The sequence below is a fragment of the Onychomys torridus genome, chromosome 11, assembly GCF_903995425.1.
Source record: "Onychomys torridus chromosome 11, mOncTor1.1, whole genome shotgun sequence".
In the NCBI taxonomy this organism is placed as follows: Eukaryota; Metazoa; Chordata; class Mammalia; order Rodentia; family Cricetidae; genus Onychomys; species Onychomys torridus.
This window is the reverse complement of record NC_050453.1, coordinates 36,084,311-36,112,034: the sequence shown is the minus strand read 5'-3', so window position 1 is coordinate 36,112,034 and position 27,724 is coordinate 36,084,311. Positions and strand designations below refer to the sequence as shown.

At 41.7% G+C, this 27,724-nt stretch overlaps 1 protein-coding gene across 3 annotated transcripts in view; it reads left to right on the top strand.

Moving 5' to 3' along the window:
• Astn1 (astrotactin 1) overlaps nucleotides 1–27,724 on the top strand; it is a 331,275-nt gene that overhangs the window by 117,847 nt on the left and 185,704 nt on the right. For all 3 annotated transcript variants that reach the window (XM_036202074.1, XM_036202075.1, XM_036202076.1), the window contains exon 2: nucleotides 3,202–3,389. In XM_036202074.1, coding sequence (XP_036057967.1) covers nucleotides 3,202–3,389 — 188 coding nt within the window. The remainder of the gene's footprint in view (nucleotides 1–3,201; nucleotides 3,390–27,724) is intronic.

The following is a 27,724-nucleotide window of genomic DNA, read 5'->3' as shown; positions in this document are numbered from 1 at the left end:
AGGAGAGGGAAAAAAGCCAAGGAAGAAGCTATCATTGTGTAATTATCTTGAAACTAAGAATTGATGAATGCCCATGGCAGACATGGTGCCCTCTTTCCTTCACCTCTTGCCCTCTACAGTGAGCCAAGTCTGCAGAATTATGATATCACCAATCACAAGGATGGGAATGAATAACCCACAGAAGGATTGAGAGAGTTAGCCTGGAAGCCACTGCCAGACTCTGTGTGTTAATCCCACCGCTCCGTAGAGCACTTTGTCAGGGTCCTCACAGCACCTCTTCTTTCCTTGGTACCCCCATGCCTAGTGCCATGGAAAGCAACATCTGCCTCCTCATTGAAACATAGTAGCTGCTCATAGATATAAAGTGAGCTGATGAAGATGTTCTAGGATCAGACAGTGGGTGATGGTTATACAACGTAATGAATACGGTGACTTTATGGCATTTAGATTGCATTTTAATTAAAAAAAATAAGTCATGTGATACTAAGATCTGGAACAAAAGATTAGATTATTATAGCCTTTAAGCTCATAAAAGACCACATGGCCTTCTTACTTTAGCTCTCTCTCTACCTCTCTCTGTCTCTGTCTCTCTGTCTCTGTGTCTGTCTCTCTGTGTCTGTCTCTCTGTCTGTCTGTCTGTCTGTCTCTCTCTCTGTCTCTCTCTCTTTCTTTCTCTCTCTCTCCACATTCTGTCTGCTTTTGTGAAAGGAGTAGAGGGCATCTAATGGTTCGCCTGTCCCTGTTCAGGATCAGGTTGGCTGACTTTGGTCCAAGCATTCCCTTGTCTTGCTTGCATGGTTGAAGCAGAGGTAATGAGTCTGATCTGCTTGATGAAGATCTGCTGGGAAACAGAATCTAGTTTGCAAAGTGATTTAAAGGGACAGGTGCTATGTCCTTCTGAATGGTTATAGAAGGGGCTGCATGGTACCCAGACATGCATGGAATAAATCTTACACTGGGTGGAGATGGTTCTGAAAAGAAGCTGGGCTTGATTATGCCATCACATCACTACCAGGAACTGGAATGCTGATGATTTTTATCTCTGCTGAGATGGAGACAGAGTTTAGTTCCTAGTGCAGTGGCGGAACAAGGGCTTAGGAGGATGCATTTTCAGGGGAGGGTGCGTTTTTAGGAGTCTTCTAGTATGTTGATGGATGAGAAGGCATGATGGGTGCCTGCAGGATATACAGCCATGTGCCTGGAAGATCTGGTGATTATTGGGTGTGCACCCAATTTGTTTGACTCCTGCTGCTTTAAATGCTTACCTTCAGAGAGGTATCCAAGGATGTTTCCTCACTTCAGAATGTGGGAGACTCTTTAGAGGAATGGTGGGTATGGGAAGCCAGGGTCACCACTACACAGATGTGGAGGTGCCTTCTGAAAACCAGGCCTGAAATGCAAATCTTCCCTTCTTAGTCTCTTTACTTTCTGAAGCTCCCTGGAGTTTAGGCCAATCACATGTAAGATCACAGATGATATACCAACCTGACAAATGACAGCACCTTTTAGGCAATAGAAAAGAAGGGCTCAGCACGAAAGGGGATGCTTTGTTGGTGGTTCTTCCTCATAATCTCATGTTTACTCCTCTCCCTGGTGAGTGTGATGTTCAGTGAGTGAGGCCACCATACCAATGTCTTCCAGGGTTAGGCCAATGAGTTGTGTTCCATATAGAACCTCAGTGACCTACAGAGAAGACCAATGGATATGTATGTCTTTTCCTCCATCTTATCTTCATTCGTTAGTTGCCTAATCATCCCTTTCCCTTCCCCATTTACTATGAAGCAACTTTTTCCTCAGAGAAGATCACTTTCTTACCATCCTGTATGCTTTCCTGAGGTCAGTTCCTCCTCTCATGGTCCCACAGGATTCATTATGCATATTCGGTCATGGTGGGCTGCTTTAAAACACTGTGTGTGTCCCTGAGTGTCTAGCACAGGGCCTGGTGCCTAGTGCATGCCCAGTGTGTATCCATTAAATGAGTGGCTAAATCAATAAATAATATCAGGTCTTCCATAAATAGTGAAGGATAATTATAAATTCCATAAATATTGAAAATTGCTTTCCTCCTTGTGGCTGTGATGCTTGATGAGAATATATTCTAAATGTGTCTATTAAATCTTTTTTATATCCATGGAATAATCTTGTGGCTAAAGGTGATAAATTTTGAGAGAAAAAGCATGCTTTTTAAAAATGAAATTTTATAAAGTAATGATTTGTTAAAGTATGTATCGCAGAACCCTGGTCCCCCTTTGAGGATGTAATAGTTGTTAAAGGACACATGGTATGAAGGCTAAATAAAGTCCTAGAAAAGATGGATTAATCAGTTTTTTTCTGCTATGGAATGCCCCAGGACTCTGATGTGATTTTGCTTGGGAATAAGAGAAAAGAGGGTATATCCCCAGGGTGTTTCTGCAGCAGCACCATAGCCAGTACTACAGTGCAGAAGGCAAAATTGTTTTTTGGGTATTTTTCTATTGATAATAGTCCAGCTCTTATCTAAATCCCTGAAAAACAAGTGAATCTTTATACCTGTGACCACGGCCCAATTCACACCGATTTCTTCACACAACACATCTGCTTCACAAAACTAAAAGGGTAAAGCAAAAAAGAATTAAAGCATTTCTTTTCCTGCCATAACACGTTGTCAGACCTCTCCGGTGGACTCTGCAGTCCATGAAAACAGCTTCACAAACAAGTTGACAGCCCCCACTGGCTCTTCAGTAACCTCCCAGGACTGCTCCATAAATGCTGGTTCTCTGTACGGTAAATTGCCAACTCTCTCCTTGGTAGATTCCCTGGCATCTAGGAGTAATTGCTGTGGAACTCATACGTCCAGATTTACAAGAGGCAAACAACCTTGTATTTACCCCAGGGGGTTATCAGGTATTCAAACTGTGCCATGTAAAGGGTGCTATTGATCACAGAACAAGGGGAGGAACTTGAATTTTCACCTCAGTATTTTTCTCACTAGGTGAGAGCCTGGCTTACTAGATTTATCTTAGAAAGACCTGTCGGGGGATAATTCTCCTCTTCTCTAGATCTCTTGTCTTTCTTGAGTTTTATAAGCAGAACTTCTGAAACTGTAGCCAGAATCCTTTGTGGTCTGCAGAAAGAATTGGCTTGTTGGTACTAGAAACCAGAAATATGGCATCTTGGTCCAGTCCCAAATCTCACCCTGTGACTTCGGTGGTTTTCCTCTAGAGATCTCAGGGAATACAGAAGACATCCCTCTGGTGCGCTGGAGGCAGCAATGGCTGGAGAATGGTACTTTGCTTTTTCACATCCATCACCAAGATGGCGCTCCAAGTCTCCCTGGGCAAGACCCAACTGAAGAACCCCAACATGAGTCAGCAGAAGAGGAACTGAGGATCCTCCACATCTCAGTCATGGTAAGAGCAGGCTAGCCACAGCCTTCCAGCCTCACATAGTTCATGTTTACCTTGATATTAAGAGTCTTGATGTCAGCACTATATTCATCAGTTTTTTGCTGTGATAACAAAATATCTTAGGTGACTACTTATGAAGAAACCTACAATTCTAGAGGTCAGGGGCACAATATCTGTATCGGTTCCACTCTGGTGAGGACCCCCTCAGGTATATCACATCATGACAGATGGCTAGGCATAGCCAGGTGTGGAAGAGGTCACATCCTAAACAGAAAGCCAGAGAAGTACTACGGTTCCCTCCCAGGGTATTCTAGCTGATCAATCTGAGGACTTCCCAGAGGCTCCACCACTTGAAGGTTCCACACCACCTTCCAGCAGTGCTATTCTAGAGACCATGCTTCCAACCTAAGAGCCTTTCAGGGAGAGTGGACATTTAACCTATTGCAATAGACATAGCTGTATAAAATCCAATGAAGATCACTAAACATGATAATATGTAAACTTCTCACTTGTGGAGAATGCATCCACATGTGCTGTGAAAGTTACAGCTATTTCTATAGCATCATTTCCCAACTGTTCTTCCTAAGAACATACCCGTATTCAGAGTAGCTTTTTCAAATCTGAGGTAGTATCAGAATGTCTTAGAAAGGAATTATTCAATTAATATGTTTGAATATTTTAGAGTACTTATTCTATGAAGATTTTTTGAATGACTGAATTTCCCATCTGCTTGCTACTACCAAATCTTGTGTCTTTTTCTCCCAACCAGGAAAAATCAGAACCCTGGTTTTCTCTTATCTCACAGTAAAGGGTATGCCAATAGATGCTCTGTAGCCCAGTTTCAAAACTTCACCATCATCATCCTATCCATATGGAAATGTGAAGCCTCAAGAACATGATAAAATTCTTCTTAAAGTACTAGGAACCTATATTTAAGAATACCACTGAAAAATGAATGCTATAATGACACCTGTGAGAGGTGAGGGTTTTGGGGTAGTATTTTGTTTACTAGTGAATACTTAGTGATAGAACTATGTATTCACATGGCTAATGCATCATATACATTTGTGGAACAAATGTGTATATTTTCAGTGGAGACAGAAAGTTCCTATTTCATTTGAAATTAATGTGTTTGTGAGTCAATGCATTATCTGTTTATAAGAACTCCTGAGAAGAGGTTGAAACTTCACTGATTGCTCATGGGCTATGTGTTCAGTATATGGCCACCTCACTGCTAATATGTCCACACTGGCCCAGCCTAGGTCTTGGTCTAACTTCAATTCATCTCTTACTCTGGTATCATTATATATTATTTAGTTCTACCCAGCACCTTGTTAGCCTGACACAATGCAGAGAGCAGGGTAACCTCTACATATTCCATTATTGGTGTCAACCAGGAAGAAAACAGTACGTTTTATATAGCATGAAAATCTCCATTATCCGAAAATTAGGATGGAAAATTTCCCCATAAAACACACCTGGCACATCTATATTAACTTGGTCATTCAAACAGGCACTTGCCCAGACCCAGTGTCTCTACATCTGAAAGAATCTTTGTACAAAAGTTAAGGTAGTCATGAAGCTTCACTTTGGAGTTTATACTTTCACCATCAATGACGTTTTTATGCACATACCCACCAGAAAACAAAGAAGAAATCCATGATAGAGTTAAAACTAGAAAAGCAAATATCTTCATATCCTCTTTTTTATAACTCATCAACCTGCATTCTGTCCATCATAAGTTCTTTGCAATAAAGTGATTTTAATTTTTTGAAATATTGGTTTAAATTCTCTCAAAATATAAACCTTTCGTTTCTTCTTCAGTAGGTGTCCTCATAGATAACTGGCATGATAGGTTACCTTCATGGACATAGGCACTTCGTTTAAACTACAGGGGGGAGAATGAGTTTTTGGACAGGAAATGAGAAACTCCCATATCCAAGTAAGGATGTAAATGAAGTGGGAAAAGGAAACTGCTCTACCTCGCAATTAAAATTAATCAGTTGACTCACAGGGGACAGTACTTATGGACCCAGGAGTGGTTACCTTCTTCAGTGTAGGTTATGACTTCAAGAGAGTGGTGAGATCAAGCAGGCAAATCCAGTTAGCTGGGGACTAGCTCACCTTCACATATATTTATAAAACTATTTTCTTCCAACAACTCATCTACCCTGACTTGTGTTCATAAGTGATTTTAGTTCTGTTTTCTATTTGATTCAAGGTAATTACAAAGGACTTGTCTTTGTTTCACCAAAATCTGAAACAAATGCCAAGTAAAGAGAACCATAGAAAACTCCAAGGATAAACATTGGGTGTGATTAAGACAGAACAACAACCCCTGACTACCAGAGATTAAGACAGAAGCTGTATGAAAGGGGTATTTGGCAGGGGGAAAGGATACAGGGTAAAGAACTGGCCCTAGAGGCTGCGTTACATAGTCAGTGCAACAAGGACCTACCATCCATCTTTAAAATGAAGTGTTCTAGCAAGTTCTCCAGAATGCCCACACATGTGTGTGCATGCATGTTTCATCAGTGGCTTTAAAGATAGAAAGATACTGATCAAGAATGCCACAGGAGTTTAGGTAATGCATTGTGCTAGGGCAAAACCTATGAGACACACTACACAGTTAATGTCTCTGCTGAGAGCCCCGAGTTGGGATTCTAGCTGACACTGGAATGAAGAGGCAACAGCATCAGCCTCAGAGCTTCTTTTGGATCTTTTGAATTGTAAGTTTCTAATTACCCAACAATTTTCCAAATAAAATGGGTCTTTCTTTTCAGCTTTCTTTTAGTTTACTATATCTCATTTTTAGCCAGGCTGCAGGAGGTAGAGGTTGAAAAGGTACATGCGAAGGATGAGGATGGCAAGTGATGTGTTGCCTGTACCTCGGCCTTCTGGATGTGGTCAGACCTCATCTCCCTGAACACTTAGAAAGTCATTAACCTCAGCCAGAAAGTGGGTTTTCAGAGCGAACAGACCATAGCTGCCTTCTGGTCCATCCTTGTTGAAAATGGCTCATCAGTGGAGCCTGCAGCACACCTGTCCTGCCTTCTCTTCCCCCATCCCCACTCCACACACCCACACATGCTACCTTGCCATCCTCAGGCTGCTTCTCCAGAAACAGTTTCAAAGCCTGAAGTTGAGGATCTGCCCTCAGCTCAGAAATCAAGCCTGAGGGTATCCTGTTTGAAGATGTCATTCTGAGATTCTCTCATGGCCTCTTCTGAAGAGAATCGGGGATTGGTAGACTGTATTTGATTCACTTTTTACTATATCCTTTAGAGGTAATGTAGGCAGCTTATTTGAGGCATCTGGAGTAGCGGTCTGATAAATGTCAGAAGATAGTAAAAGCCTTTGGCTAGTCATAGTCTTGGGCAGTGATGTGCACATGCATGCTATCACCCCAGCTCTTATAAAATAACAGTAACAGGGCTATTTTTCTGTGAACTCTAATGATCAATAATGATGCACTTTTCAGATGGGTTCAGAATAGAATTGTTTGAAAAAAAACTTAAGGTTATTATCAAAACATGAACATGACCCACTTTTTCTCTCCCACCAAGAAGTTGTATATTTAAAAGCTTGGCAGGTAATCCTAAATATTTCCAGTGTGAGCAGAGGGAATGAACAGTATTGTGAAAACCTGAAGTTTACATTACACAAATTTATTCACACGTTCCTCAGGTGTGCTCCCTTTATGCAGGGACAAGTATTTATTTCATGTTTTGCTTTCACTACATTTCACTTAAACACACCATGTGAGGAATGATAGAATGACTAATAAAGGTACCTTTTTGTATCATTCCAAGATGACAGGAAGAGAATGTGCAAGCTCTCTCTTCCACTGTGCCCTGTACAAATCTGTCATCAGCAAAATCAAGGGCTTATGCAAAACCAATACTCCAGCTGGGTGCTTGGCAATTTCAAACTCTGAAAAAGCTTTCTTTTTTCTTTTTTTTCAATCACATCCTAAAATTTTTGAATTAGTTTTTCAAAAGAGCCACCATTTCTTCCTTGTGTAAAATAATTGGATTTCCCTCCTGAAATCTTACGTTATTGCTTTGAGGGTCAAAGGATATATTTTAACCTCCTGCATGATTCAAACTGGCTGAAGAGATTTATTCCAAAATTTACAGCGTAATTGACACTTAGAACCCTGACAGTACAGAAGCATATTCTTTGGCAAACTCCTGAACAAGTGATAGCAGAATTGATGAATCAAAACTGACTGTGAATCTTAAACCAGGAGTAAAAAAACTTTCAGCAACAAGGCAAATTGTTTATTCCACAGAAGACTAAATTTTGACACGATTTCTATCAGCTAGTCAGAAACTGTGCAAATTTAAATTTCTCCATGGTACTTTTGCTAATTTACCATAGGAAGCACATTTTTCTCCTTAGAGTACGTAGGGAAAATCTAATGGTGCATAATAGAATGTAAATGTATTACCTCTGTATTTCATGGTTGTAATTAAATACCGCAATGTTAATAAGTTTCCTAAATGGACAGCAGCTAGCCTTCAGTTTTGTCTGTCTGTCTGTCTAATTTTTATTATAATAACTCCTACTACTAGAGAATATCTTTTGCTTATCAGCCTTGTTGGGCACAATTTACAATTTTGTGTATGTGTGTGGGGGGGATGTCTTTGAGTTTCTGTGTGTCCTGCTGAGTATTCTGTGGACAAGCCCATCAGTCAGTGCTAAGCGCTGTCTAGGACCACTGACCCCAGGTGTGTGAAGCCAGCATCTCCAGGCACCTGCAGCCTCTGCCTGTCAGAATTCCCATCCTTAAGCTCCCTGCTCCCGGGAGCTTCTTTTAACTTAAGGTGAAAAATATCATAAATATAGAAACTTGAGGACAACAGAGACTACTGGTGCCGCTAGAACGTTCTAGAGTCTATTGAATGGAGAAGGAAATTTAGGGAAGGTCCATTCTGGCAAAGCAACCTGTGGGACCCAGTTAGTCCAAGCCTTCCCCACCCCACTCATGGGTGGGTCCAGTTTACAGGGCTGTACAACAGCATTGTCCTGAAAATCCTCATCCTCTCTCTTACTGTTCTTCTCAAGGTGAGTCCAGTTACTAAACCCTCACTTGTCACTTTGTTTGGAGCTGGATTTCACTCATTCCTAGAGCACAGGCACTTAGGACATAGGAGGGTGGTCTCAAACGTGGAAATCATTGCCATCAGGACCCTCAGGTACTTAATAAGTGGGCATGAGAGACACGACTGTGTGCTTTTTTTCAGAACCTTTCGCCTTCAGCAAATTTACTATAAAAATTCATTAGCACATTCATGAATCAAGGTCATTTCTGCCGGTTTATGGTCAGCCAATATTATTTGTGTCACTCAAATCAGGAGGCCCTAATTTAGCAAAGCCAATCCTTTGGTCTTCCAGAAAGAAATGGAAAAGCTTAGGTATGTGCTATACTGTCAGGAAGGAAAGGACTGGAATAGTACGTCGAAATCACAACGGCCAGATCATGATTCATTTGCTTGCCATTTGAGGCTTTCGTCATGTGACTGGGCTGACTGACTGGCCATATCTGCATCTGTCAATGACATCGCTAGTTGTTTTTCCTTCCGTTAACAAAGTGGCAGGCAGTTTCTAAAGTAATCAACAAGCTCTCTAAAACAAATGTCTTTGCTCTGTTTGTTTGGAAGACGGTTATGCAAAAACCTAGCGGTACCAGGGTTCACAGAGAACGATGGATGCCCAGACTTTAGTAGGGTTTGTCTTACAGACCTCCCTCACCTATCATCGTGGAATGGCTTGTCTGCCTAGAAGCACTGGGCTCAGGTATGTGGAGTTCTTTTGCAGATTCAGTGGCTCATCCTGCCTGTTCTTACGCAGTACTTTTCTATGTCCCTGTACTGTTAGAGCTGGGCTACAGTATAAACCTGTTCTCGATTTAGAGCTGGAGACACATGCTTCTAATGCTGATTTTACCACTTCAGGTAAAATTTACTGACCTTTCTGGAAGTTTCATTATTTCATCTGTAAGATGAATGCATTGGTGAGGCTTTCTAACGTTGGAGAATGGAGCTTCGCTTAGGCTCTGTTACAGAGTTTCACTGCAGGACTTCATATGGAGATGTGAGAGACAACACTTTCCTGATTTTTTTTTAAAAAAGTAGATTTTCAAAAGACAAATTTCCATGGAGGGAGGCTGAAGGTTGCTTTCAGCTTCTGGGGTCACAGCCCGGCTCCTTCACACCCTTTCTACTCTTTTGTTCTATGAGTTAGTGTCTTTGTCAGGTCCACTCTCTGTTTCATTTTTCTACATTCTGATGATTTTATATGTTTGAAGTGTCCTTTACTCTTCAAGTCACCTCATTGGTGACCTCTCCAGTTTTTCCTACTTCGTTTCTACTGTTTCTGTTTTTCTTTTCTCTAATTCTAGCTACTGGGGGTTGGGGGAGGAGGTGGGAGCAGGCAGATCTAACCAGTTATCATAGTTCCTCTTTGTTCAAAGGTTTCATGTCATGTTAACCAATAAGTGAATGTAATCCTGATCTTCCCTGTTGGCTTTGGTTAAGGAGGAGTGGGTTTAGTGACACATTCCTGCTCCTGGCACAGCTTAGAACCGTGTGTGTGTGTGTGTGTGTGTGTGTGTGTGTGTGTGTGTGTGTGTAGAGGCTGAACAACAATGCTTTCACTGTTTATTTATTTGGTGTGATAAGCATACTAAGATCTAACTTGAAGAGGTGTGAAGGGAGGGAGTCAAAAGATAATATAGGCACCATCATCACTACTATCATCATTGCCACCACAGTCTTTAAAATCGGAATTTGCATTTGCTACATGCCAGGTATTATTTTAAGTGCTTTCCATTTGTAAATATTTATTTTCTATTCTTTTCACAACACTACACAACAAAAATTTTAACTGGTTTACCAGAAGAGGTGAGTAAAGAATAGGGCTTGTTAAGTGTCTTAACTGACTTCAACAGCTATTAATTTACTGATCCAGAATTTGAATCTGGGTAGTTGGTAGAATCTAGGCTCTACATGAGCACATGCATGTTTTTGTTGGTGTGTGCATTGGTGTGTGTGGATTAAAGCATATACATAGACAACATGCATGTGGAGGTGAGTAGACGACCTTAGCACCTTGGTTCTCATCATCCTCCTTATTTGAGACAGAGTATATTTCTTTTGCTTTTCTGCAGATATGCAGACTAGCAGGACCACATGCTTCTGGAAAGCCTTTGTCTTGGTCTCACATGATCCACTAGGAGCACAGACATTTGTGCTATGTACCCAACTTCTGCATGGGAACTGGGGATTCCAACTCAGCTCCTCATATTTGTGAGGCAGACACTTTTTACCCAAGGAGCATATCACTAGCCTTGGAGTACATGCTTGTAGAGGTACCCAATTCAGTCCATCCTAACAGAAGTGATCAAGTGATCAACCTGTATTTAGTAATTAAATGTGTTCATTAGCAGCTTGTGTTGTTTTGTGGTCTTTTGTTACTCTAGCATATTGAGTCTATGAGCACTAGGACCCATTGGCACGGGAGAACATAGCTTTCTGAGGCTATACCAGGCAGCTGACCCCAGAAGCTCAGATTCCGTTCAGCTCCACTAAACCCACCTGCTAACCTTGGCTCCCACTGCCCTGCCTCCCAGCTGGCTTTGGGCTTCTTGGCAGGGAAAGAAGAGGCTAGTTGGGGAATTCCAACTCAGAAATTGTTAAAGTTGTGTAGTGATAGACTCAGGCATCTCCATATATATAATTTCATATGTTTGTGGGGAAGTTTGGGGAATCAGAAAGATATCTTCCTACGCATTGCTGACCTGCCATAGGTTTAAACAAATCATTGACTCATTCTCTCATTTCAATACTGATTCTTTCACTTAATAATGTTTTTGAGGCCTCAGACTTTTTTTTAGATACCAAATAGATAGAAATTGAATATGGCAAGGTCCTGCTTTCAAAGAACTGTAATCATTTTATTAATACTTGATGTTTGCAGATGGCCCTTGGCAAAACTGACAGCCAAGTGAACTTTTCATTGTTTGTGTCTTCTTTCAGTTTTGCTATATGCCCTAAACTTTAATGATACCCACCAGCTTTCCCAGCTTTCCAGACACTAAGGAAAACAACAAACAGGCTGAATTATCACAAAGATTTTGATGTCTTTTAACCATCTGATGTGATATTATGTTCAGAAATGTAGCTCACTTGATGTAGAAACTGGCAATATATTTTGGAGTATTTAGTTTCCCCAAATTCCTGAAGATCCTTTTGAGAGTAGAAGTTGTAATCTTCATGGTGTTTAAGTCAATATTCATGGACTGAAGCACTTACTGCTCTTCCAGAGGACCCTGGATTGGTTCATAGCATGCTTATGGATACTCACAACCACCAATAACTTCAGTTCCAGGTGCTCCAATGCCCTCTGCCTTCCTGGGGCACCTGTATACCTATGCTGTACATAAACTCACCCAGGCACACACACATACTCATAAAGTAAGTAAACTTGAAAGCCAATGTTCAAAATAATGAAGTTATTGCTTACTAAGACCTTGTATTCCCATGCGCAGAACTACACAAGATCATTTTTATATTGAACACCAATAATTTTCTGTAGAAATTTTGTGAAATAGGTGAAAATTTCTCCATGTTCCCAATGTGAACACTGAGACTTAGGTAAAAGCCACATACACCACGAGAATTGAAGCCAACATCCAAGGCTCTTACACCCAGAGTCATTGTTGCCGCAAGATTCGTTGGGTGGGTGGCTTCAGGTCACCTGGCATGTCCAGGTTTGCAAAGTGCAAGGTAGTTTTATTTCTTTTGGCTAGCACAGCAGAAATCCTAAACTTGATGAAGATTGGTGTGATACATATGGCACTGAGCAAATTGCCATTGTAGGATGATCTCTGGGTTACTTCAAAAGGTGAAAAGTTGCTTCTGACAGTAAGATTCAGGCTTCAATCCAAGACTGAGATTGGCTATGAGAAAACACTGGTCCTTGAGAAGCCTATTAGGCTTATAAGTTCTATAGCATTGGATTTCAGTGATGTAGTTTACTCCAAGGGCTTCACTATTGGAGAGGCTGATTCAAATCATAATTCTATTACTTGCTAGATTTTCTAGTGACTGTTGAAATTGCTTTATCCCTTTAAACTCTCTTTAGGACAGGGATAGTAATAGATCCATCTCAAGGGGCTGTTGGATGATTACATAGGGGATTCTTATAAAGCACTTCCTACAGTGTCAGGACTATTGGAAGTGCCCAGTACTCAGCTATGTAAACTTGTGGCATACTATGCAAACTGCCTGTAACAATTCTGTGTGCAAGTTGTTACCCAAGAGGCCACTACCTCAGGGAGCCTTAAAAGCAGCTGGGTTCATAGCAACCCCCTCCAGAAGTCCTGGAGTATCTGTGCTTAGGGAAAAGACTGAGGCAATTAGGGCCATGAAAGCAACGGAATTGGTCTATTACAAAGTATGGCATGTGTTCATGAACATCCAGGCCCTGATAGGCCTCCATTTCATTGTTTACAAGGTTTCCTAGCAGGTATCCTATGGTTTAGGCTGATAATCCCATCTCCAACTTCTTGGTAACTACTTCATTAGTGTACTTGATTTTTAATCAAGCCAAGTGATGTCATTATGGGAATTCCTATTCTGCCCAGGTATGCATGCATACAAAGATTGTTATTCCTTCCACTCCTAATCAGGAGAAGAAGACATAGAATGATGGGCAATATTCATGGCTAACATTGTGGAAAAATTCACAGATTTTGATTCTTGGTACTGTTGTCTCTCTCCAGAAAATACTGCTGCTTCATCTTACTTAGCCATCAATCAATCTATTTGAGGATTTTCTTACAGACTTGGAGTAGCCTTTAAATCTAATTGTAAACCCACACCTTTGGGCTCTCACTAAAGATATAATAGACTTGAATATAGAAAATGGAGCCAGCTATAAATCTACAGAAAGAACCCTTGCAGAGACAAATATACCTAACTACGGGTCTGTAGAGGGCAGCAGGTAAGCCTTTTCAGCTTTGCAGGTATGTGAGCTCTGTTTCATCCGCTCAACTCTTGCCAACTACTTCCCAAATATGCAATATATAAATGTATTGGCATAACTGTTTTTCAATTAAACTCTGTTTACAAAAGCAAGCAGTGGGTCACATTAGGACTACAGGCTATACAGTGTGTGAGTTTGATCAAACAAATTCTCATCTTGTCTTTAGAACCTTAAGAGACAAAAATCAAATAACCTGTGGGATAAGTGCTAAAGTCCCATATTAAGTGTGAAAAATGATAACTCACTAGTTTAGTCAGATCCCCATAAATTTATTATAATTATTACTTAAGGAATAGATTATTCTTGGGAGAAATTGATGGCCATGTAGTATTTATAAATTCAGATGAACTCCAAAGCACATTACCTGTTCCTGTGAGGTATTGATGGCTTTAGTCAAGACACATGTTGGTGAGAACAGTACAATAATATAAGCAGGATATTCATTATATGACCAATAAAATAATATAAGCAGGATATTCATTATGTTCTGTTTTTCTTCTCTATAAGGGTAATGGTTCCTGCTTGCTTTCAACTTTGGTGTACTCAGTTGACATTTATGAAATGTCAGGATATGTGAAAACACTCCTTTGCAGCAAAACACCATAAGTGTATAACAATGAAAGTAGAACTATGCTACCAAACACAGTGTAATGATGAAGTTGACTTGTGTGGGGAATGGTACAGGATGCTTTCCAAACCTATTGGCTTCTTGCATCCCCGCTGAGGCTCAGGGTGGACAAAGGCTTTCACACATTGCCTTATAGCATCAACTTTTCAGTATTGGCTGACGTTCACTAGACTTCTTGCTTTTCTGAGAGGATGATGTCAGTAGCCCCTCCTGAAGTCATGGAGGGATCTGGTAAGGGCAGGTACTTTTAGCTGCTGCCATGCTATTTCTGATTCCTTCCATCCTGATACCTCTACCACTGTGGCTGGCATCCTCGAATAGCCAGAGATGAGTCAAGTTGCTGACTAACATGGGATGAATCAGATGTCAATTTGTTGATGTTGTACTGGGACTGACAGAACAAAGTACTTCATTGAATAGTATTTGGAACCTGCTAGTTCTCTTCATCTTGGGGTCCCAATGCCTGCATTTGGGACTTGTATAACTACTTGGGGTTGCCCGTGGTGGAAATTCTGCTACCCAAACATCATAAAGAAGACAGGACTAGATGAGAGGTGTACATGGAAGATGTGGTGCCAGATACAAAAGAATTTAGCATTCATTTTCATCTGTGCTGCATCTTATCTAAGGAAGCTTTGGCATTCAGACATGAATATTTGGGATTTGTAAGAGTAGTCATGTCAGAATCTGGCATTTGCTGGCTTTAGACACATTCTTTTTTATTATTTTGTCTTTTTTTTTTTTTCAGAGCTGAGGACCGAACCCAGGGTCTTGCGCTTGCTAGGCAAGTGCTCTACTACTGAGCTAAATCTCCAACCCCATTAGACACATTCCTACAGAGTGACATAAGCTGTTATATAGAACAAAACTGGAAGGATTCTGTATCCCAACAGTGATGTCAAGGCAGCCATCTTTTATTCACTTTCCTTTTTCTAAATGTCATACAGTTTACATAGCCAAGTCACCAGCCCTGGATTTCAGATGGCTGTGTTTGTCCTAATCCTTCTCAGTGTTCTATGGCTCAGAGCCAAACTTCAGCATTTGAGGCCTTCAACCATGCAAAGCCTGTTCCTTCTCCTTGGACTCCACCTAAGGTGGGGAGAGAGCAACATCACCTCATCCTGAGTGAGGTTGTACTGGCAGCTTCTGTAGCAGGACTGCATGAGTTTAAAAGCAGCTCTCCTGGCATAGCCTGTATGAGACCTGAATGACCTCAGTGATGAGGAGAAGCAGGTAGGTGCGGCAAGCAGCTTGAGGTTAAGATAAAATAATCCAACTCAGGGGCTGGAGTCCTTTTTTTATCACCATCCCCCCAAAACCTTAGACAGGCTCCTCTGATTTTTCACCTGAAAATACAAACTTTGACTGAAATAAACATTCTGAAAACTCAAAGTTTTTTTTTTTAATGCCATAGTTTAATGTACTCTCTATTAGCATTTTCCAAGTATTTTAATTTAAATTAACTGATGTTTCCAGCTTAAGCTTATTTCATTCTTTATCTGAGATGAAAATACCCCCCCCCCAAAAAAAAGCACAGGTTTAATGGTCTAGTTAATAATTTCAATGCGGGTTACAAATAATCTTTTATAACACCACTGATGAAATGAAAATGTTTTTCACTTTTACCAGATATTGCTGTACTAGGAACACACAGGCAGCCTTTGTGCTCTGCCTTGGGAATCTCAGGTTAGGTGACCTTGTTAGTAGCCTTGGGCTATCACATTCTGGTAGTATGAAAGGGAAGGACGTGTGGGACACAGAAGTCCCTGGTTGGCATACTTGAAAGTAATCTATGAAGAAACTTTCATTCCCTGCAGCAACATGGCTCTCTTTTTCTCATTCATGAACATGAAGCAATAGTCTATGAGGGAACTGCAAATGGCAGGGTTGTGTGGCTATGGGTTAGGTGGAGTGGAAAAACCTTCCATCTGGGAGGGAGGTCTTTCTTTCCACTGTCTTGGGGAGAGGCTTGGTGACTGTGATCTTTCCCTATTGCATAGTGGAGTCTCTTGGCAAGTGGCAGCTCCTCACAGTCTCCCAACTGTCTCCCTAGAAGTACCTCCAATTTTTCTGGCAGGAAGTACTCTGGATGGAGCAACCCCAGGACCCCACAAAGAAATGGGCTATAGGGAAAGTTCCCAGTCCCAGCGTTAGGGGACTGGGTAAACATAGGTGATCTTCAGCAGGGAAAGGGGATAATTTGGGAATGTGAACTCAGACTTGTGGAATAATGTACCTGGAGGGAAGCTTCCAGACACCCTATGGGCTGGGCTGGGGGTGGCTCTGATTTTCAGAACAAATTCTGGAGAAGGCAGGCAGAGAAGGTCAGTCATGCATTCTAGGTGGTGTAGTTTACTCTCTGAGCAACAGGACATGGTATCTCTTCTTCCTACTCCCTGTCCCCACTCTGGTCGCCAGACATCGCAAGATTCTTTGCCTCTTTGATCAAACTTGATATTGCTGTTTATTTTCACTTCATGCCATATAATGGGAAAAGCTAGAAGAATAAGTGAACCTTTAAGCTACTCCGTGAGGTACTGTAAGCATGTCCTAATGTCTGATTTCTGCATTCAGAAATTTTTTATAAGGACTACCTTACCAAGTTGTTAGTATCATCCCAGGTGACTAGAGTTAGAGCAAAAGAACAGCCCAAAAGAAAAAGGCAGTTGTTTCATTTGAAAATCATCTACACAAATAAATAGTGCCTTTCCATTATTCAGGGACAGCTTGCCATTTATGCTTTATCAACCAGCATTCCCCTTTCTGTGCTCACTGACTTCCTGACCATGCTCATCATAATGGAGCCTGTGCTGTCCACCTTTTACCTAGCTGATCATATTTCCCAGTTGTCTCTAGAGAGAATCTAGAATCTCTCCCTTCTTTCTCTCTTTACTGTGGGTACGGACCCCTCATCTTCCCCACCCCCCAGGCCAAGGCAAGAGCATCTGTGTCCCTCCTCTGACCTGTTTTTAAAATGTCCTTCTCATCACCATCAGTCCATAAAACCCAGCTCAAACTATATTCTCTCTGCCCAAGCTGCCCAACCTTTCACAGCCTGACAGCATCCTCCATACCCCCTTTTACTCTTTGCCCTAGCCACCCTGAGCAGCTCACCCCTGCTTCTTGGACCCCCTGGCAGTTTAATACTTCCACGTTTTAACCAGCACTGGCCCCTTGGCTCACAATGGTTTTGTTCCTGAGTGGGGTCACCTCTTCCCATTCTTTAAAATTCCTCTTCACCTCTCGATTCACTCTGGGAAGCTGTCCCCAGCTCTCCTTTCCTCTGTGCCATGATCTGTGCATGTGAAGATGTCTCCCATGAGAGGGCACTCCTCCCTGCGAGGCTGCATCCGTTCCTGTATCTTAATTAAGCACCCCGCCTCCTGGCAAGAGCCCACAAAGGACTTTGGTAAAGAACACACAGTTGTGTGAGAAAGGCTGAGCAGGTCTGACAAATAGCTAAAATTCAAAGAAACCGGGTTGCTGAATGCCTTGGAGCTGGTGACCAGCCAGTGACTCCTCCTCCTTTAGGGTATGTGTGGTTCCTTTTCTTCACTACATTCATGGGACTAGAACCTTAAGTAAAGACTTATTCACACCTGAAGTGGGTCGCCACGAGGCCATAGCTCCTCCATATTGTACTTACAATGTATTTCATATGTAAATAAGCATATCGTTATCATCACAATTGAGAACATGAATAATTTGTTTCATATGATAGCTACATGTACATAATTTAGTTGGTACAGAGAAAAGTGACTAAAAGATTTTCAGAGTGAGAACTCCAGTTCTGAGTTTCAGAAGGTATAGTGTAAGTCCTGGGGTGAAACTACATGATGTTATGTATTATAGAGGCTCCCCCAGACTCTGGAAGTCTGGAGCGTTCCTTGCACAGCCTTTGGGAGAAAAGCAGCTGTCCCTTGTTTTCTTGTCCTCTGTGGCTGTTTTCATACTTCTGCAGTCGGCAGCCATGGTGTCATGACACCGGCTATGTCCCCATCGGTTGTTAAGATGTGGGAAGTGCGTTTGATCCTAATAATAAGTAAAGTGCTGGAATTTGTGACTGGCGTCCTTTTCCCATTAGAGCAGAGTCGAAGTTATAAATGACCTATAATAAGGTAGTTCCCACTCAACTCACATTCTGCTATGCTTTCTTGACTGAGAAGGAGAGAAAATATAGTGTTATAGCTGGTCCAGAGTGCATGGAACCTTCAGTGTGGCTGTGAGAGCTACCTAGCTCATGACCCTCATCTGTCACAGTATGGTGGCAGAAAAAACTGCTGGTCCTGATAGCATTCGGTCCTCTGCAAGCCAGATTTACTCCCTCTGACTCCAGAATGGAGCTAGCAAGAATGCTTCTGTCCTCTCTCCAGTCACTGTAGAAACAGAAGCACAAGTGCAAGTAATTTCACAGAAATAAATACACATGATGTACAGATTTGAAAAATGAGAATTAGAGCTTTAGTTTCCAAGAAAAAGGTCCTTTTTTTTTTTTTTTAACATTCTCCATTTTACAAAACATGTGATACAGGCTGCCATGGATAATTAGGTGCTAAATAGATGTTAAAAAATTTGATGACAAATTTCTTTGACCTCCCTGGTGATGAGACTATTCATACAGAGCCCCATGGATTGGGGCAGGAACAGTAAGATCTGACTACAAGTCTATTACTTTTACCAGGAAAAATTGTGTCCGCTGAGCTGGGCCCTCAACCATCTCCCAACTTCTTGCTAAAGGCACCAAATGCATGTGACAGAGTGAGGCTGGAGAAAGATAAGGTATCAGGCTTTCTGAAAACACAGTCCTCCTCCTGAACTGTATGGCAGATCCATGCACCTGCTATTTGAACATCTTGTAGGTGAGAAAACTCTCACCCTCTTCTAGCTGGCTCCTTCCTAGGAGGATGTGTAGTCAAGTCTTGGCCCAGTGAGCCAGCCCAAGGGCCAGCCAGCTCCTAGACACAGAGACAGGTGCCCAGATGAGCTGACAAATGGTGTGAAAGTAAAGCTGCTTGTGTTTTCTCAACCTTGCTGAGCCAGTGGGGATCAGTTATCCAACAGTTGTACTCACGTGGGGCCTGCTCTGTGCTAAGATACTCTTCTAAAACAAGGGCTCTAGAAGGTATTTCAAGTGTGGTTCCTGCATGCCGGTCGAGTCAGCACTGGGATGGGAGGAACCCCAAATTATGGATTCAGGAATGATTACTACCAGAGTACATGTCAGGAGTTGGAAGATAACATTCCAAGGAGGAGAAGGACTTGTGCTTGGTCTTGGAAGAGTGGGAGGCGCTTGGGCAAATAGGGGGGGAAGGTTTGGGTCAAAATCATGCTAGGAAATGTCAGGGCAGAAAAAGAGCAAAGGCCCAGAGATAGGCATATAGATACTGACCCCAGACCCTCTGTCTCTCTGTCTGTCTGTCTGTCTGTCTGTCTGTCTCTGTCTGTTTCTCTGTCTGTCTCTGTCTGTCTGTCTGTCTGTCTCTCTCTCTGTCTCTCTGTCTGTCTCTGTCTGTCTCAGTCTCTCTCTCTCTGTTTTACACACACACACACACACACACACACACACACACACACACACAGAGAGAGAGAGAGAGAGAGAGAGAGAGAGAGAGAGAGAGAGAGAATATAGAGCATATTGTGTTAAGAATTAAAAAGAATAAGCCACAACTATATTTTTTTTTTAAAAGTAAGAAACTGAAGCTTCATGAACAGTGTGATCTAAATTAAAATTAATTCATAATGACCCTACACATTGGCTGGGAATGGTGAGCCCAGGGTCGCCTGCCCCAGACACAGAATTAGACATTAGCCTGGCAGATGAGGTTGGTCTCATCAGTTGCCTTGGAAGCAAGAGTCTCTGCTGTTCTTTCTATCATGTGATCATCTCTGGCTGGATCAGGCTGACCCACAGATTCGCTCTGCATGATTGAGTCACTGATCAGTAAATTAAAATCTGACAAACAATAGCACAGTTGAGCCTTTTGTGGCCTCCCATGAGGGAGAGGGGGAAGAGCCAGGGCTCTGCTTCAAGCTTCCCTTTGCCCTGGCCCATCTTTAGCTGGTAAGCATCAGGCTTGTGCCCAAGTTCCTGATGTATGTAGCAGGCATCTGGCTGGGAACAAAGTGAGCCTCAGTCAGCTGGTGAAGAAAAGAAGCTTCTGTGACAAGCTCTCTACCTCACTCCATCACCATCCCACCCCATCCTAAAAATCCAAGTACAAGAGAGGAAGCCTGAAAAGCAAAAGAACAAAGTTGGCAGCATGTGGCAGGGGTGGGTGGGACACCAGGGAAGGAGGAGGCATGGCAGGGCAATGGGGATTTAGTTTTTGTTGTTATTTTTTCACGTTAATGATGAGAAGGATTTGAAGACTTGGTTAATGACTTTGCCAGCAAAAAAATAAATAAATAAAATGTAATTAGCTGAGGAAAATATGCTGCTGATGCTGGAGCTGGTGGTTTAACGAAGCCTGCCCTAATGAGGGTGTCAGGCTCTCGTTCCGATTGCCTTTACAAACCAGGCCTCTTCTCCAGAGTTTGTACTTGATTAGTTCCAGAGAAAAACTGAACATAACACATTCTTTAAAGAGAGAAAAAAAGAACCATGCCAGTTAGTACATGGCCCTGGAGAGGCAGCTTTTCCTGTCAACCTTACCTCTTGCCTCCTCCTCTCATGCTTAGGACCTTTGGCAAGGAGCGAAGGCTTGGAAGGGATCTTGGCACAAAATTCTGAACGTATCAGCATCTCCCCTGAACCCTAAACTCCCTCTCTCCTACCTTATTTACAGTCTTCAGCTCTATTATGCATCTTTCTTGGAAGCAAGGACTGAGCCACAGCTGGACTGTTGAGAGGTATATGACAGAAAATATTCATTGTTTTCTGTAGGGTTTGGATTAGAACTGGAGGTTCATGATTAAAATTTAGAGTGTTCTGGGTCAAATGACTTACCAGTTAGAAACTCCTCAAAACCAGCAATTATTAGTTTGTGTTGGGAGTGAGCATTGTTACCCACTGGATCTGTACTGGTTAGTTTTTATTGTCAAGTTGATGCAACCCATAGTTACCCAAGAAGAAGGAATTTCCATTGAGGAATTGCCCAGATCAGATTGGCCTGGGCCATGTCTGTGAGAAATCATTGTGATTGCTGATTAAAATGGGAAGGCCCAGCCAACTGTGGGGGAAACTATTTCTCAAGCAGGTGGTCCTGGGCTGAATACACAAAACTAAATAGGATCAAACTGCAGAACAAGCCAGTAAGCATCATTTCTCAATGATATTTGCTCCAGTTCCCACCTGAGCTCTTGGCCTGACTTTTCTCCATGATGGACTGTGATCTGGAAGTATACACCAGGGTGCTTTATAGGTCATGGGCATGGTGCTTATCGTAGCAAATGAAAGTAAACATAAGAGGATCCTAGTGCAAAATGTGACATTGAGGGTTTTGCTTGTATCTTCTGTGTCTTCATCTCTTGATCAGAATTTGGGGGCTGGGGGGTGTCTGACAATAAATGTAATCCCTAGTTTCTATCCATCTCTATTGTGCTATGTAACTGTCTACTGTTTCACGTAGGTCTCTCTACTTGCAGGATAAGAATTTACAGACAATAAAAGAGACTCACGTCTTCGTGCATGTATCTTATGCTCTGAAGGAAGTGGCTATGCCTTTCTATCCTAAGATTTTGAAGAAAGTTAGTGGGAGCCCAGCTGGAAGACCAGCTCCCACATTTTACTCCAGGGTACTCTTGAGGAGTGAGGGATAAGAGATTTAGATAGAAGGATAGAGGGGAGAAAAACAGAAACACAGGACAGCCTTGGGAGGGCCTGGATCCTTATCCACCAGCCCCTCCTGTCTCTTCTAAAGGGCTATTTATAGGAATGCCGAGGGGTGGAGCAAAAGACCTCTCCCTAGCACAGACAAGTGTAGACCCTTCCAATTACCTAGAAACTATGCACATGGTCAAGTAATCCTCTAATGCAGCCTTGCTGGGTAAAGCAAGCTCAGATCTCACCAGGAAACATTTGTGGGCCTCCACAAGAGTTCATCTCTCTCTCTCTCTCTCTCTCTCTCTCTCTCTCTCTCTCTCTCTCCATATGTGTGTGTGTGTGTGTGTGTGTGTGTGTGTGTGTGTGTGTGTGTGTGTGAGAGAGAGAGAGAGAGAGAGAGAGAGAGAGAGAGAGAGAGAGAACATGGATGTGCACAGCATGGATATTGAGATCAGAAGACAACTTTGGGTGTTGATCCTTAAGTACTTCTATCTTGGATTTGAAACAGCAAGTCCATTGGCCTGGAACTTCTCCATGACACCAGGATAGCTTGCATATGGGTTTCTTGGGATCTACCTGTCAGACATGTGGGTTTCCTATGGTCTACCTGACAAACATGTGGGTTTCCAGGGATCCTGCTCTCTCCTTTAGCTGTCTTGCCATATCTGAGACTGTAGACATTACCTACTACATCCAGCTTTTTTGGTGGGTTCTAGGCATCTGAATTCAAGTCCTATTGCTTGGGAAATGAGCACTTTTTTGACTGAGCTATCTCCCCAGACCACTGATCATGCATTGAAAACATCTGTCTCAGAATTCCTGACATCAATCTCCTCCCTCTTTGTAAAGTGACTACTTTGGACACAATTGAATTATTTATATAAGTTATGTATTTATTCAGCCCAATGATCAAGCTTCACTGAAGGATACAGTGACATTTTGTGCAGGTAATATTGATAATACCAAGTATTGACATATGGAAATCCTAGCTTGCATAGCCCCAAAGATTAGATATCAAGACAAGATAGTCAAGGGCTTAATTTAGAGAGGATAAAGAGAGAATTGGATGACCAGGGCACTTGCTATTATGGCAGGCCTTTGCTCTTCTACAAGATCCTATAGCTATATGGCTAAGATCAGTGGTTAGGTATCGATTTGACTTTTTATCTCTAGACAAACTTGTAGAAATTTACCTAACTCTTTTAATCTTCTGTTTCCTCATTTGAAAATAAAAGCAATAATTTTTAGGTATATTTGTGGGCAATATTCAGTGAAATAGTGAGTGTATTAGGCATCATGCCTGGCACATGGTAAGACTTTAACAAATGCTGTAGTTGCTATTAACTCCCCATTTCCATCATCAATAGTATGGGAGACAACAGTATGTTCTTCTAATCACAAAGCAAAACAGAAGCCCAAAGAAGAATGAAGTACACTCAGTAGAGTTGTGATAAAAAAGATGACAAGTATAAGAAAGGGTTTGTCCTTGAGATTGTCAGGAAATAAACCATCAGCTATGTAGACTCATCACTCTTCCATGTAATTGGAGAATCTTTAATGAGAGATTAAAGAATAAGAGCAAAGGGATTTAAATATCTAACTAGGCCCTGGCACAACAGACCTCAAAGATCCATGATGATCAAGTTGTACCCTCCACATGAGTCATGAAAATGATCTAGGCTGTACCTCATGTTAAAGGCCTTCCACCTACACCTTGTCTAGCCTCTCTAAGCAGCACAGTTTTGAAGGGTCTACATGATTTTTCATCTTAGAACAAAACAGATCTTTGAAGTTATAACTGGTTTACATAGTGACACTGAAGATTATAAACCAAATTCAAGGAAATCTTAACTTCCGTTCTCAGCTGATGACGTCAAGGGCTGTTTTCTTCTGAAGCCACTGAGATTCTCAGGTATGCTTCACATATGGTCTGCCTCAATGACTGGGTTTTAAAGCTATTTTTCCTCAGTCCAGTTGTTGCCCATAGAGTCACCAACTTTCTTAAGACTTTCTTCCCCTTGGCCTGAGCTTTTGAAGAGATAGAAGAAAAAAAATCTCAATTCCATCTGCTTTAAAAGAAAGAGAGAAAAATTCCAATGATCATTAGCAAAAAATATCCACTGCCTCTTCTGTTACTTGTTTAATAATTCCTTTAATGTTAGGTACTAATGGAGCAGATTATTATCATGATTTTATTTAATCAAGATCATCTACTGCATGAAAACAAGGAGGAAAGAGGAAAGGAGCATAGCCAATAAAGGCATTGGGCATTAGCCAGCTAGAGATGTTTATTTATTGGCTTCATGCTTGGCTAGTGAAGTTTTGAAGGGCTGGTGCTCATAGCCCAGGGAGAAAGCCTGTCTCACGCTGTTCTGCCCATGGGTTGCTGAGACAGCGACCTGGAGTGCTTTTGCTTCTATGTGGATCCTTTAATCTCCCAGATTGGCTGTCATGCATAATACACACATTTATGCACGGGTGTGCACACATAGCCACATAAATGGGTTCTATGCAGGTCTGTCCTTTTAATACCTGACACTGATTAGGGGTCGCATCCATAATGGCTGCCTCAATTGCATCATTTCTCATAAAATCATTGAGTTTAAATCCAGAGGGATGTAAGGACCTAAGCTCGGCCTGATTCCTCACTGCCTGTCTAGATATCTAGGCCTGACATTGGAATGAGGGAATCCACTGAGGTGGCCTTGGACCTAAAAACAGAGCCATGGTAAACTACTGCTCTGCCATCCTGTTCCGCTCAGCACCACTCCCCTTAGCATTCTCATTAAGGCAAAGACAGGTAACTGGAGCTATTACGGGTCAGAGATCAGTTTCATAAGATATGCATCCCCTGTGTTGAAGTGCAACAGCAGCAAAGTCAGGGGTCTGAGTCAAGAAAATTCAAGAACCAAAAAAACGAATTCTCTAAAAAAAGAATTCAAAGCAGGATACCCCTAAATAGCACCAGCTGATTCCAGCACACTAGCCTCCAGCCACTGTCCCTGTTGACTCCAGAATTTCATTAGATCAAACTCAGGAGTCTCATAGAAGAGCTAAAGACAAACATTCCAGAGTCAAGAGGAAAGATAGTGATCAAAGCTAACTGTCTTGAAACTTTTAGACCTAAGAAAAATAAAATGAAAGAAATAAGTCAGAAGCTATAATGTTGAGTTGCCTTAGAGAAAACCTGCTTATAATCTCACTGGATTGAAGAGGCCCTTAAGGGTCACCTTGCCTACCTAAAAAAGCTCCTCATGTCAGAGTTGGTCTTTTGTTTATGGGTGGTTGCTATTCTCTACCTTGATCAGGCAAATAGCATTTTAATGAGGCAGGATCTTCAGAACATTCCATTTCTTCCCTGAGCACTGGCTACTTGGGACTAGAAGTGTGAGTAAGGGAATCTGGGGTTTCAAGGCAGCCAGCAACAGCAAAAGCATACTCCATTTAGAGACTAGCCAGGTGTGGTGAGGCTTCCTCCTGCCAGTGAGTTGTACAATTCATATCAGAAGACTCAGAACACACACTGAGGCCTCTTAATTAATGGTGGCCCATGGCAACTAGAAAGCATTTCCAGAAGATTAAAAGCCCCAGAAAGGCCCCAAGAGAAGGTAGTGTTCCTAATAACTTATAAATTGAAGTTGCTACTTAATATGTTTAAAGTGTTTCATTTGTCTTCCACTTGGGAAGGAAATAGGCAAGGCATAATGGATTTCTATTCGCCAACCACCACAGGAGAAAAAATCTGTCAGAGAAGATAACCAAGGGGTTTTCTTTCTAGTTTGGGTGGCTTTCTCTTTCAGTAAATGGATTCTCAAGGTCAAGAATATGTTACCACAATCTTAATGGCATAATTTGACTTCAAAGATCTGACTTACCTTTGGGAAGGGAGATGTCTGTTTGTCAGCACTAAATGGAGTTGATGGTTGCATCTGAACCAAATCCATTATGTCCTTGGTCTGTGGTTTTGGCTTAATGGTCAGGAAGTCATTACCATGTTCTTCCTACCTTTCCCCTACCAGCTTGGCATTGTTTCCAGTTTAGCATGGGGCACGATTACAATCGTCAACTATTGATGACAAGAATAGGGGTTGGGGACTTAGCTCAGTGGTTGCCCAGCAAGTACAAGGCCCTGGGTTCGGTCCTCAGCTCTGGAAAAAAAAAAAAGAAAAAAAATTATACATTTCCTTTAGCTATCCCACTCTGTAGAGGGAGGCAAGTACTAGGTTCAACGAGGCCATGAAGTTTGCAGAATGTTGCACAGTTACGTAGAACTGTTATTTTATTGGTAACTATATTAGTTTATTTTCTTGTTTCTGTGGTCAAATGGCTGACAAGAAGCAACTAAAGGAAAGAAGGCTTAATTTTGGCTTAGATTTCAAGGGGTACAGCCTCCTATGGTAGAGAAGCCATGGCAACAGAAGCTTGAAGCAAGTGGTCACATTGTATCTACAAACAGGAAGCAGGGAATGTATGTGTGTGTGGTGGGGGCATGGGGGTAGGGATAGGGAGGGTGGGGAATATCATTGTTAGTGCTTAGCTTGCATCCCCAGACCATAGGGTGGTTGCCATTCACATTTAGGTTTGGTCTTCCTTCCCCAGTTAAACCTTTCTCAAAACACGGGCAAAGACACCCTCAGAGGTGTGTTTCCATGGTGATTCTAAATGCAGTCAAGTTAACAAATTAGTTTCATAATCATACAGATCTTCATGCTAGTAATTTAGACCAGTTTTCTAGTTGACTAACAAATTACAAGACCAGAAGGCCTTGAAGCCATCTATCTATCCATATCTATCTATCTATCACCTAGCTCTATCAATCTATTTCCTATCTATGTATGTATCAATCTATCTGTCATATATCATTTATTTGTATATCTAACTATTCCATCTATTTATTATATGTCTGTGTGTCTGTCCATCATCTATGCCATTCATTCTTTATCCTTGGAAGTCTGATTCTGGACTTGAATGACTAGATGCCCCATGGATTTGCTCAGTTTTTTTCTTCTTTGCCTAGTTCCTAGAAAAGTCAAAGTCAGATATTAGTTATTGTTGTCATATAAGAGTCTTGGCCCTGATCTTCAGGCACTGTTAAGGAAAAGTAGGAGACTAAATGTGCCTATTTAATTCTTAAATTTTTTCGCCACTATTTAATTCCTTTAGGGGTATAATTTGAATTCTGTGTGTCCAGTTGCCTCAAGGGATAATTAATGATGTCTCAGATTCACTCTTCTGTTACTCCTCCACTGAGCTTTGAAATGCTAGCTGATTGATTGGCCACAGTCTCTGGACAGATGGTCACTGGAAACAAAATCTCAGCTTTTCCACCTTTCTGCCAATGGTTCACACAGCCCAGGTGATGCCCTAAAACTTCTGTGACATTTAATAGATCCAGACTCTTTTATTCTATGATTTATTATTGATCACGTGACACTGATCAGGGAGGGGTTTCACCAGCCCCCAGGTTACTAAGAGACTCATTTCTGGTACAACATATCTTCACCTATTGCTGTTCCTTTTGTTCTAAAAAGTACTAGCTGTTTTTTAGCACCAACAATTAGCCTGACTTTCTTTTATGCTTGCATTTACTTTGGTTAGTTTGATTTTGTACCCTGACTAAATGTAAATTCCAATAGATTAGGAGCCCTACCTGTATTATTTCTTTTACAGTAATAATAAAAACCACTAGAAACACACATCCTCAAACCTGGAGCTAATACAATGGCAAACACTCATTGAATAGCTTAATAACAAAAAAATGAGTCTCATAGGTAGTCAGCTTGTATAAATTTAGCTTGTAGCCACATAGATGTCTCTATTGCATTGTACTCAAAGTTGATGAGCTCTGCCTTCCTCTCCTCTCTTCTCTCCCTCTCCCTCTTCCCCCTCACTCAC